The sequence below is a fragment of the Alosa sapidissima genome, chromosome 1 (genome assembly GCF_018492685.1).
Source record: "Alosa sapidissima isolate fAloSap1 chromosome 1, fAloSap1.pri, whole genome shotgun sequence".
In the NCBI taxonomy this organism is placed as follows: domain Eukaryota; kingdom Metazoa; phylum Chordata; class Actinopteri; order Clupeiformes; family Clupeidae; genus Alosa; species Alosa sapidissima.
Window position 1 is genome coordinate 41930690 of NC_055957.1, and position 10988 is coordinate 41941677.

Here is a 10988-nt window from a genome sequence, read left to right on the forward strand (position 1 = left end):
AATAAAAGCTTAACTCGTGTCACACTGTTTGCCATCAGCAACATTATCTTATTTGTTTTCAAGTAGCAGGGAATTCAAGCCAAACCCTTGCAACTCTGCCATCAATCATTATGTTAAGCCCGCCTAACGACTCTATGCACGATTTGATTGGCCTGATAGAAGTTTAATTTTTCGAGCTCACAAGCCAAGGGAGAGTTGCTAGACTAGCCCTGGCAGCAAATTTAATTTTCTGCCGCTAGGGTGCGTCTAGATTTCTAGGCTAGCCTGCCTGCAGCCTAACCTGACCCTAGCCAGATGAATTTCGTTCCGCTTAGCTTCGCCTAGATTCACTCACATCCATCTGGGACCTCTTCCATTGAGAGTGATTTCTGCAACCAACTTTATGGTTCAGCCAATCAGGACGCAGGGCGGGAGTTTCATAGATGTGACGTAGTGGACAAGCGACCGTGAGACTGTTATCAGCGTCACGGGTTGGCTTCGATGTGAGTGGTTGAAGTAGCACGTCAATAGATGACGGACAAGTGGCTTATTCAATCATATGCAAGCATTTTTTGATTAGGCCCAGCCTTCTGAAGCAACACTTCAATGGATCGGTTCCAGATGGATGAGTGGAGCTACAGTAGGCGGAGCGAAATTCATCTGGCAAGGGTCAGGTTACCTGCAGCCAACTTCCAAAACTCCAAAGCTGCTTGCTGTCTGATTTGGTTCCGAGGACACAAGTTCAGTGTATCAACAACACTCAATAACAGTTTATGTCATGTGTTAATCAATTAAATTTCCAACAATTTCACAACAGCTAGTTCTGGAGTGGGCCATTCAACTAGCCCGCTTGCTTACAACGAGACTCAGGCTGTGCAGTCAGCACCCGCTTCCTTATTTGGGTTTTGGGTTGCCAGGTTTTAGCCTATGACAAAACGGTTGAAATTGAAACTAAGTGATCGTGTAGGGTGTATTTCATACAAAACCTGGCAACCTGGGAGATGTCAGACTAATATAAAAAATGAACGGATCAATGATTTTAAAAGTTTGATGGCCATGCAAATTATGGGAGTTTTCCGGGAGAAATAACAAAACGGGAGGGTGTCGGGAGATGACCTTGAAATACGGGAGAACCCGGGAAAAACGGGAGTGTTGACAGGTATGCTGGAGGACCACTGTAGGTCCATTGGGGGCATAGCTGGCGGTCCGCTGGCATTTTGCTCATCGGTTCTCCGGCGGTCCGCTGGCGGGTTGCAGACAAATTGCCCAATATTTTGCCACTATTGGTCTAAAATAATTTTCCTTTGTTCAGTTATACTCCATATATCATTTTATTAACTTTTCTTAATATTCATGACAAGTTCAATTTAAAGAGGTGGTAGGCTACAACGGCGGACCCCACCTACTGCACCGGCGGCATACACAGTGGTCCGCTATCTGGCAATCTGATTTTGCTATCTGGGTAAATCCCTGTCATGTCATGATTTAGGCCTAAACTGTCCAATTTAGGCTACTTTTAATGTTGAAGAAATGTTTGTCATTGTAAGTCGCTTTGGTAAAAAGTCTAGGCCTGTAACAAACGTAAAAGACTGTTATGATCCGAAATAAACCAGACCACTATTTTTCATATTTTCTTAAAGGGTGTTCTATGCTTGGAATGCTGGAATAGTAGGATAACTTCCTGTTGTCCTCCCCTTTAAGAAGTCCTTCCATCTATGCAGTAATCTATGCGTCTTCCTAAAAAAAAAAAACAACCAATAAAGACTCATATGGCCACTCTGTTGCCAATCGTCTGCGCTTTTCAGAGGAGGCGGGACTGTTTGCAACATTTTGTCCGCAGTGACCTCTGGGTCTGCTTCCTTACCTTTAATTGTAATTTATGTCAGCCTACGGAAAGCCATTACCACGACGGGTTTAGCTTCAGTCCTCACTGTCTGTCCTTTTCACCGTGTAGCAACTAGCCGTCTCTCGCCGTTGCTGAAAATGGCGTTACTTACTCCTCTATTCGCGTTTCTTTATCACTTGCCACTGGTATACAAATGGTTGTTAAAGCCGTATTATATCGCCTCCTTGTTTATGTCACTTGCTTTCTTGATGATCCGCAAGACCCCAGGCATCTGCGAACACCTATCGTCTACACGAGAGGATGGGAACTCCTGCGACTTTGACTGGGTCAGTAACGTTATAATGTTTAACTAATGTAAACTCAAATCCAAGTTGTATATGGAGAGGACAGAATTGGCACGTTGTGTTTTTATATCATTATGGAAACGATTAACGCTACAATTACAGCCCATGCCTCGTTAACGTTATTGCTGTTTTTGTGCAGAGCCTTTCAATGATGTTCGCTAATGTTAGCATAACGTTACTGTTATGCTGTCATCAGTCAGTCGAATAACGTTAACATTATATTATGGCAGACTTGTGGATGTATTACGTAAGACAGTGCAATATTGATCATTAACTTGCTTGATTGAAGTCCTGGTCCAGGTTTAAGGTAGTAGTTGCGACTGTTGGGCCTACGTTTGGCAAGGGATGGCTAACATTAGCCTGAGCTTGTGTCAGGGATGCGGGCCAGACAAGGTGCGTAACGTACACACACAGCAGTGGTCGACTCCCATTCAGGTGTGCTAGAGGATTATAACATATCGCATGAACCTTTTTGGCGAGTCCTTTCAGCTCTGAGACATAGCTGGTTGTGGACTGAAATGTGCGTAATGGGTATGCTTCTCAAAGGTTGAATTCCAAAGTAGAATGAATGGCAGTTGGGTTGGGACAGGGGACAATTAGCAATGCACACACTTATCGCAACCCCGCAGCCAGTGTCATTACATTTTTTATTAGATGGTCCGACTCAGCAGCTAGTTTAGCCATTTGGGTACAGTTAAGGGCTATTTTGCCATTAAACAAAGCCATGTGTGTGCTATGGTCATTTTTGGGAACTCTTTTGCTCTATTGCTGTTGCCAGCTAATTGACTTGTGAATGGAGTGTGTGTGTGAAGGGGACCATTTTGTCATATCCCTTAACTGATACTGATACCTCATCGAGTTTACACTAGGCTTTATTTCTCAAAAAATGGGGTGGAGAGAGGTAACTTGCTGACATTAATCTAAAACGGTTTTGCTGTGTGACTTTCTTGCAGAGAGAAGTGGAGATTCTCATGTTCCTCAGTGCAATCGTCATGTTGAAGAACAGAAGAGCAAGTAAGAGTTCCTCACCACAAACAGACCCATCAGCACTACCTGTTTCAAACTATGTTCACAGGTCCAATTTTATAGCCTGCATAGGATTCTGATTGTTGTCAAAACAAACATATTTACAGTGTGAATATGTAGAGGGGCTTATTTTAAGCCTTGCATAATTTGAATCACAATAGTTTTGTTTAGTCAACGTCTAACGTTACCACCCACATTGTTGTTAGTAGCTGATGTTTGGTTTGATTACAATCTTCTATTTGTTGTGGGGTCTCAGAATGTTCGTTATTTGTAGGCCCACTCCTATGTGTCACTCATAAATCATGTAACATCTCACTTTTTAAACAGTCCCTAACATCTGTCTTTGTAGTTTTTAATAAGTTCATATGTGTTTGTTTGGTGTTTTAGTAACAGTGGAACAACACGTCGGAAACATCATCCTCTTCAGCAAGGTGGCCAATGTCTTTTTGTTCTTCAGGCTGGATATTCGTATGGGCCTGCTCTACCTGACGCTCTGCATTGGTCAGTATTGGATCAACCTATACACTTAGGCAGGGATCACATTGGAAATAATAAAGCGGCAGCGGTAAAGCTAAACGCAACTCTCAGACCATAATAATTCAAATGATGTTATATCTCGTTCCTAAGTTACACGAATGGTCTATGCTCGCATTGCGCTTTGAAAGTTGAACCAAGTTCAACACTCATTGTTTGATGCTAGCGTAACTCTACTGCTCCAACTGTTCCGCTGCCAAACTTTAGCGAACAGTATGAAATATGCCGTTTGCCAATGGTCGTTGTGATCCTTGTGTTCTGAATTACCACCATGCTTTGCTTACCAGTGTCCCATTACTGTTCCGTCCCATCTTAAAAGCATTTCAATTGAACCTTGATGTAATCAAACTGGACTTTACCAGTTCAACTGGACTATGATTTACTACAGTTTATAGGAATGAACATGTTACTCTGTCTCTGTTCCACAGTGTTTCTCATGACGTGTAAGCCACCACTGTACATGGGCCCCGAGTACATTAAATACTTCAATGACAAGACCATAGATGTGAGTATTGCCTGAAAACTTGACTCCATATTTGTCCTGTGAGTAAATAAACTGTGCACAGAAAGCTTGTATGATTGAGACTCCCCCCCCCCCCCCCCCCCCCCCCCAAATCATTTCCTGTCAGTCTCTGACTGTCCTATCAAAAAATAAAGGTGAAAACCCTCAACAAACAAAAAAGAATATAACTTCTCTGAGCATGTAGCGTCAATTGCAAAATCATGTTGGTTTATCCTTTACAACATTAGGAAGATCAGACCTTATCTGACACAAGATTCCACACAACTTCTTGCAGACCATGGTTATCTCCAAACTGGACTATTGTAATTCACTGTTAGCTAGTCTACATGCTTGTGTAGTAAGATCGTTACAACTGATTCAGAATGCTGCAGCATGCCTGGTCTTCAATCAGCCAAAGAGGACACATGTAACAGTGTTGGGGAAGTTACCTAGGTTGGTAACACTTTACTTGACGGGTGAGTTCATAACACATTCATAGCAGCTGTCATAAACTGCACATAAAGCATTCATGACTGTCATGACTCAACATTCATACCAAACCTTTCATGAATGTGGAAGACGGAACGACGACAACTTGTCAAAATAAAAGTCCAACAATCGCAAAGCAGCATTGCCATTTTTGTTCCAAACCTCTTACCTGATCATATCTACTCCGGCTTGGCTACTCTGGTGCCAAAAAGACAGAACATGGTCAAGCAAATATTTTTTGTTTTATAAAAATGTATTTGTTTTATGATGTAACCTTTGCAGATGATTTCTCATCTTTTGCTACTGGGAATGTCCAACCTTTCCAGGTTACACAAATACGGGTCAGCTGAATGTAGGCTAGTTTACCTCCCAGTGTTAAACTCAGTGATTACGAATACTTCGCAACTTGTATAGTAAAGTGACATTCCATGTAGACTTCATAAGATATTCATGAAATATTTACAAAGGCTGGAGAGAAAAATGGCAGTGCTGCTTTGCGATTGTTGGACTTTTATTTTGACAAGTTGTTGTCATTCTGTCTTCCACATTCATGAAAGGTTTGGTATGAATGTTGAGTCATGTCTCATGAAACAGTCATGAATGCTTTATGTGCAGTTTATGACAGCTGCTATGAATGAGTTATGAACTCACCCGTCAAGTAAAGTGTTACCGTTACTTTTAGTAGAAGTAGTGTTTGCTCGTTACTCGTTACTTCTTAAAAAAGTAACCCGTTACTTTACTTAGTTACCCTCTATGGAAAGTAACCTTTTACATTACTCGTTACTTTTACGTTACTTTTATGTTGCTCGACTTTGGGGAAAACCCGATATCTGTTCCTAAATGTGGAAGCCTATATAAAGTTGTGCTATGGAAGACATAACAGGTATTTCTTTTGTGCTCTTTATTATAAAAAATGCCACGAACAGAGCACTTTACAAGACAACTTTGGGCTATTAGGCTTCAACACCACCACTAAAGCCCTATGAAACAACATCAAATAACATAGCCTCGATACATCTTATGGGCATATAGGTGAACACAAAATACATAAAGGCTAATTTTATAGCCTTACTCTTTCATTGAACAGGCTCCTCGGAAATTGGTACAAAGCTAGTGCAAATCGTATCAATAGGCTGGCAGTTGAGTTAACGGCAGTGGACAAAAGTTTCTCACCAGGGCACAGTGTACACCTTACGTAACCTGACCCTAGCCAGATGAATGTCGTTCCGCTTAGCTCCGCCTAGCTTCACTCACATCCATCTGGGACCTCTTCCATTGAGAGTGATTTCTCCAACCAACTTTATGGTTTAGCCAATCAGGACGCAGGGCGGGAGTTTCATAGATGTGACCTAGCGTAGAAGCGACTGTGAGTCTGTTATTAGCGTCACGGGTTGGCTTCGATGTGAGTGGTTGAAGTAGCACGTCAATAGATGACGGATAAGTGGCTTATTCATTCATATGCAAGCATTTTTTGATTAGGCCCAGCCTTCTGAAGCAACACTTCAATGGATCGGTTCCAGATGGACGAGTGGAGCTAGGCGGAGCGAAATTCATCTGGCTATTGCCAGGTTATACCTTACGCTCACATTCCTCATAAAACATCTTAGTTTTAACGAGTCTGAAGTAATGGGAATATCTCCATCCCTCAAAAGTTAGCGTTGGATGCTTCTCACTTGCCATGATTGCTCTTCATGCTACCAGCCTCTGTCACGTACCATCCGTGTAGAGCTTGGGACTATTGCGCAAGCGAGCAGCTGAGAAAGGAGTGTCGCTGTCAAATCTGTCCCTGGAAAAAGTAACATTGCGCTGAATTGAAAAAGGAACTACGTTTTGTTACCAAATTTTCAGTAGTAGCGCGTTACACTACTTTTAACTCGAAAAACTAGTTACTTTACTGTAATGCATTACTTTGTAACTCGTTAAACACAACACTGCATGTAACTCCTCTCCTCGTTACTCTCCACTGGCTCCCTATAGTGGCCAGAGTTCAATTTAAATCTCTCACTTTGTCCTTTAGTACACCGACTGGATCTGCTCCCTGCTATCTTAATTCAATGATCAAGATGTATGTCCTTAACCGCCCACTGCGGTCTTCTGATGAGCGTCTGTTGTGTCGATCAGCCATAAACGCGACTCTTTTCCTCAGTGGTTCCTTGTTGGTGGAATGAGTTGCCCAGTGCTCTCTGTTCCTGTGATAGTTTTGGGTCTTTCAAGAGGGATCTAAAGGCACATCTTTTCCACATGCACTTAGTTTATTAAGTGTTTCTTATGCGTTATGCTTTGTATATTATAGTATTTATTCATTTTCATTAGGCTGTTGATTTGAATTGACATTGTTGTTTATTATTTCTATTCTAATGTAGTCTTACCAAGTTTTTAATGTTTACTGTTAAATGTAACGATTGTATTGTTGTTATTTATATGTCGCTTTGGACAAAAGCGTCTGCTAAATACCATAACCAAATATATAGACTACATCAGACTACATCAAACACTGTGACTCAATTACTGACTTTAAAAACAGACTTAAAACTTATCTCTTCAAGATGGCTTATGGACTGACTGACAGACATTTACTTTTTTTTTTTTTTTTTTTTTGAGATGACTATAATTTTAAAAACCTTTTTGTTTATTTGTGAAGTGACCTTGGGTGACCTGAAAGGCACTATAAATAAAATGAAGGAGAGAGAAGAAAATGTGCTGCCTAGATCATTGATTGGAACTTTACTTTTAAAAAACAGCCTGCTGGTGTTAATAAAATATAAAGTGTTGATTAAAATAAAGTCCTCTGCAATGTCTGCAGCAAGGAATTTGCATATCACCGGAGTTTGTCAACTCTAAAGTCGCACACCAATGCAAAAAAATAGTGTTGACATTGAGGAGTGTTCATTTATTTTCATTGTGTCCCCTAGGTTATAGCTGTGGCCTGAAATGCCTTGTATATGAAAAAATAACTTTCTGAAGCACTTTTGAATTTATTTCCTCAGCATATTAGGTTATATCATAGATTATTATGGCCATTATTTGAACAGTGAAAATAATAATAAGAGTTTTTGAACTTTAATGTCACTAATGCTGATTATTCAATGATTCATTTGAATTTAAATATTTAAAATACTTTCACAGCAAAAATTATATATATGCGATTAATTTAGATGAATTAATCACAGAGTATGTAACTAATTCGATTCATTTTTTAAATCGATTGGCAGCTATATATATATATATATATATATATACCTGATTTTATATATATATAAAAAAAAGCTTGTATGATTTAAGAGGGTTGTACACATGTTTTCAATTGAGACTAATGTCTGACAAGGACACATTAAATTCTGTTTGTTCTTGTGACCTTCACAGGAGGAGCTGGAGAAGGACAGCCGTGTGACCTGGATTGTGGAGTTTTTCGCCAATTGGTCTCCAGAGTGCCAGTCCTTTGCAGCTGTCTATGCAGATCTGTCACTGAAGTAAGAGTCTAGCCTCTCACAACCCTACTGTGCTGAGAACCCCACTCATAACAGCACTGCAACCAAAAGTTACTTTATCTCCTCCAACGTTTGCAATGAAAGCTACATCACTTTCACTAAATATATAGAGTTAAACCAATCTAACCATAGTGGTGGCTTTCTTAATCTATTTAAACGTTTCTTAGACGTTAGTACATCTTTTTTTACATTGTAGGAATCACATACTACAACACATATTCATACAAACACGATCAAATTTGTGATTACAGAGTTTGGTTTTAGCATGGGTTTCCTCCGTAAAAGAGACTAGTATTTAGCTTCACAGCCTGCGGTTAAATTCCTTAAATTCACAGACGTGTCTTGGCATGTTAAGTGGCTAAGCTGCTCTCTAGCAGGTAAAACATGTTTAAATGGCTGTAGCCTACATTTAAAACAATGTATTATAATGATGCCACATGTCTACGTTTGTTTAGATCCAGTGACACTGCCATCATGGAAACGGAACGTCACTTTATTTTTTAAGGTTTAGGTTTTAAGCTACCTAAAGGAGAGGGCTGAGTAGTCAGTTTTGCATATTCAATGTCTGAGCAATTGTAGATCTCAAGAACAAAAAATATTTTAATCAGTTTAGTTCGTATCCAGCAGCAAGCCTGAACCATGCATTGCGTGTGTGTGTGTGTGTGTTTAATAATTGCCTTTTATGCCTATTTATGATGTAGGTACAGTTGTGCTGGTCTCAAATTCGGAAAAGTGGACATTGGTCGATATGGAGATGTGTCCAAGAAGTAAGTATTTCCATTTCCTCTCACTGCTTAGTCCAGAAACATCCAAAGCATTCTGGGTGATGTTACTGTTCCTGACTATTACCGTCTTGCTCACAGGTACAAGGTGAGCACATCTCCTCTATCGAAGCAGCTGCCCTCCCTGGTCCTTTTCCAGGGAGGCAAAGAGGTCATGAGGCGCCCTCAAGTGGATAAGAAGGGAAGGGCAGTTTCCTGGAGCTTTACTGAGGTGAGGTAGTTCAATGCACAGTACACAAACATGCTTTACAAACATTAATCAAGGATCTCATGTGATGGCTTATGATTTCCCATAGCTTGTGCAAAAAGGCATAGACAGTAGAACGGTGCATTTTGGTGCCCTTCTTAAATGTCTGACAGTGTCTTAATGTTTATGACACACGTAAACACCCCTGGATTACTAACACGAGTCAAGACTGTCTTGGCAGTAGGAGTGTAGATGTCCGTGTACAGTGCTTTTGCATTTTTTGCAACTTTATATTAGCGCTAATGCACTCTATAGGACCTCATAAGATGTCTTCATTCTCTTTTTGTAGGAGAACATCATTAGGGAGTTTAATATGAATGAACTCTATCAGATGTCCAAGAAGCTCAGCAAGACTAAGGGTGACAAGAGCGAGAAGGCCAACGAGTCCCAGTTCCCACCTGTGCCTGAGGAGGAGGAGCCTGAGGCTGAGGCCAATGCCCAGGAGGTGGAGACAGAGTCCAAGAAGGACAAATAGGAGGCCAAACTTCTCTTGAATGTTGTGATAATCGCCACAGGACTGGCTGGTATTATTCAAGAAGTATTGAGTGAAGTGAGTGAACTTAGCGGTACCTACTGGAAACATGCTAAAGATTGTGTTTTTTTCTTCTTTTTTTCCATTGTATAAATTGCGAATTGCAATTTAATTGCAAAACAAGTTTTTTTTTAAAGTATATTAATACATTAATTTAAAATAGACCCTCCATGACAACTCCAGTTGTGCATAACGTTTCTTCACTGGACCTCTGTATAATAATATAACTAACTTTTCTTTTTAATGAGTAGGCATAATTTAAGATAATCTAATGAAACATTTCACGCTTTCTACCTCCGGTAGCATGATTAATTGTGGTTGTAAAAAAAAGAAATCCTTAACACAGTTGAATTGAACAAGACTACAAGCAGAAGACTACTGTTTATTATTTACGTGATACCACAGGTCATGTTCCTTGTTTTTTTGTGTAAGTTTTGTGTTTTTTTTTTTTTTTTTTACATCTGCCTACTGGCATTACTGAGATTGTTTCTTCTCATACTGAAAAGGGACAAGGGCGTAGATGATTGGGGGTGGTACTTTAGTATCACAACCCTGAATCCATGGTTCTGCCTAGATATCTAACACTCCAGTCATTCCACAAGGGTCCTGGTGACTGTCATTCCTGAAGCAGGTGGCAAGTTTCATATTTTTTTGGCTGCCATCAGACTTTCTGTTTCCCCTACAACCAGGATAAAGTTCTTTTTTGTCATATTGTGCACATTTCCTCCAAGGTGGTCCAGACCTGAAAACACTGAGGTCTTGAGTTGTTTTTAGCTTACATGTTTTTCCATTAAGCCATTATATCATTGTTACCATTATTTAAATAAACCTTCATTTTCTGTCACAGTCCTCAGGATGGATAATATCAGGTGGTTGAATACAGCTGATTGCAACTCCCCTCCCTTATGATACAGGTTACTGTGGTGATGGAATTCCTGCGGTCAACCTGTACTTATTTGTGCTTTGTATAAGTGAGCCTTGCCTTTAAAAAAAATAAGATAAAAAAAAAAACTTCATTGTCAGTTCTTTTCACCCATCTTGCTCTGTGGTGACTGAAGATGTAAAAATGTTTTGTTTCTCATATCAAATAAAACAACATGCGTAACTTCACTTCTTATTTTGTGTCTGTCTTTGCTGATAATCTCAGGAGAGCACTTCCACCCTTATAGTCTCAACCACAAAGAGCAGTTTCATTCCTCAGTGTTCATTGAAAGAGACA

At 40.1% G+C, this 10988-nt stretch overlaps 1 protein-coding gene across 1 annotated transcript; it reads left to right on the plus strand.

Annotated features, from left to right (window-relative positions):
* The first annotated feature begins 1853 nt into the window (after positions 1-1853).
* tmx2b (thioredoxin-related transmembrane protein 2b) lies at positions 1854-10879 on the plus strand. Its single transcript, XM_042105490.1, has 8 exons — positions 1854-2151; positions 3123-3183; positions 3583-3696; positions 4158-4234; positions 8084-8190; positions 8910-8975; positions 9072-9201; positions 9527-10879. The coding sequence occupies exons 1-8, from the start codon at positions 1963-1965 to the stop codon at positions 9710-9712; spliced, it is 930 nt and encodes a 309-aa protein (XP_041961424.1). The 5' UTR covers positions 1854-1962; the 3' UTR covers positions 9713-10879.
* Positions 10880-10988: the final 109 nt, after the last annotated feature.

Excerpts from the sequence above, each read along its gene's own strand:
- tmx2b (XM_042105490.1), top strand. The coding sequence starts at position 1,963 with ATGGCGTTACTTACTCCTCTATTCGCGTTTCTTTATCACTTGCCACTG. Across the intron at positions 8,191-8,909 it reads TATGCAGATCTGTCACTGAA|GTACAGTTGTGCTGGTCTCA; the intron begins GTAAGAGTCTAG and ends TTTATGATGTAG. Across the intron at positions 9,202-9,526 it reads TTTCCTGGAGCTTTACTGAG|GAGAACATCATTAGGGAGTT; the intron begins GTGAGGTAGTTC and ends CTCTTTTTGTAG.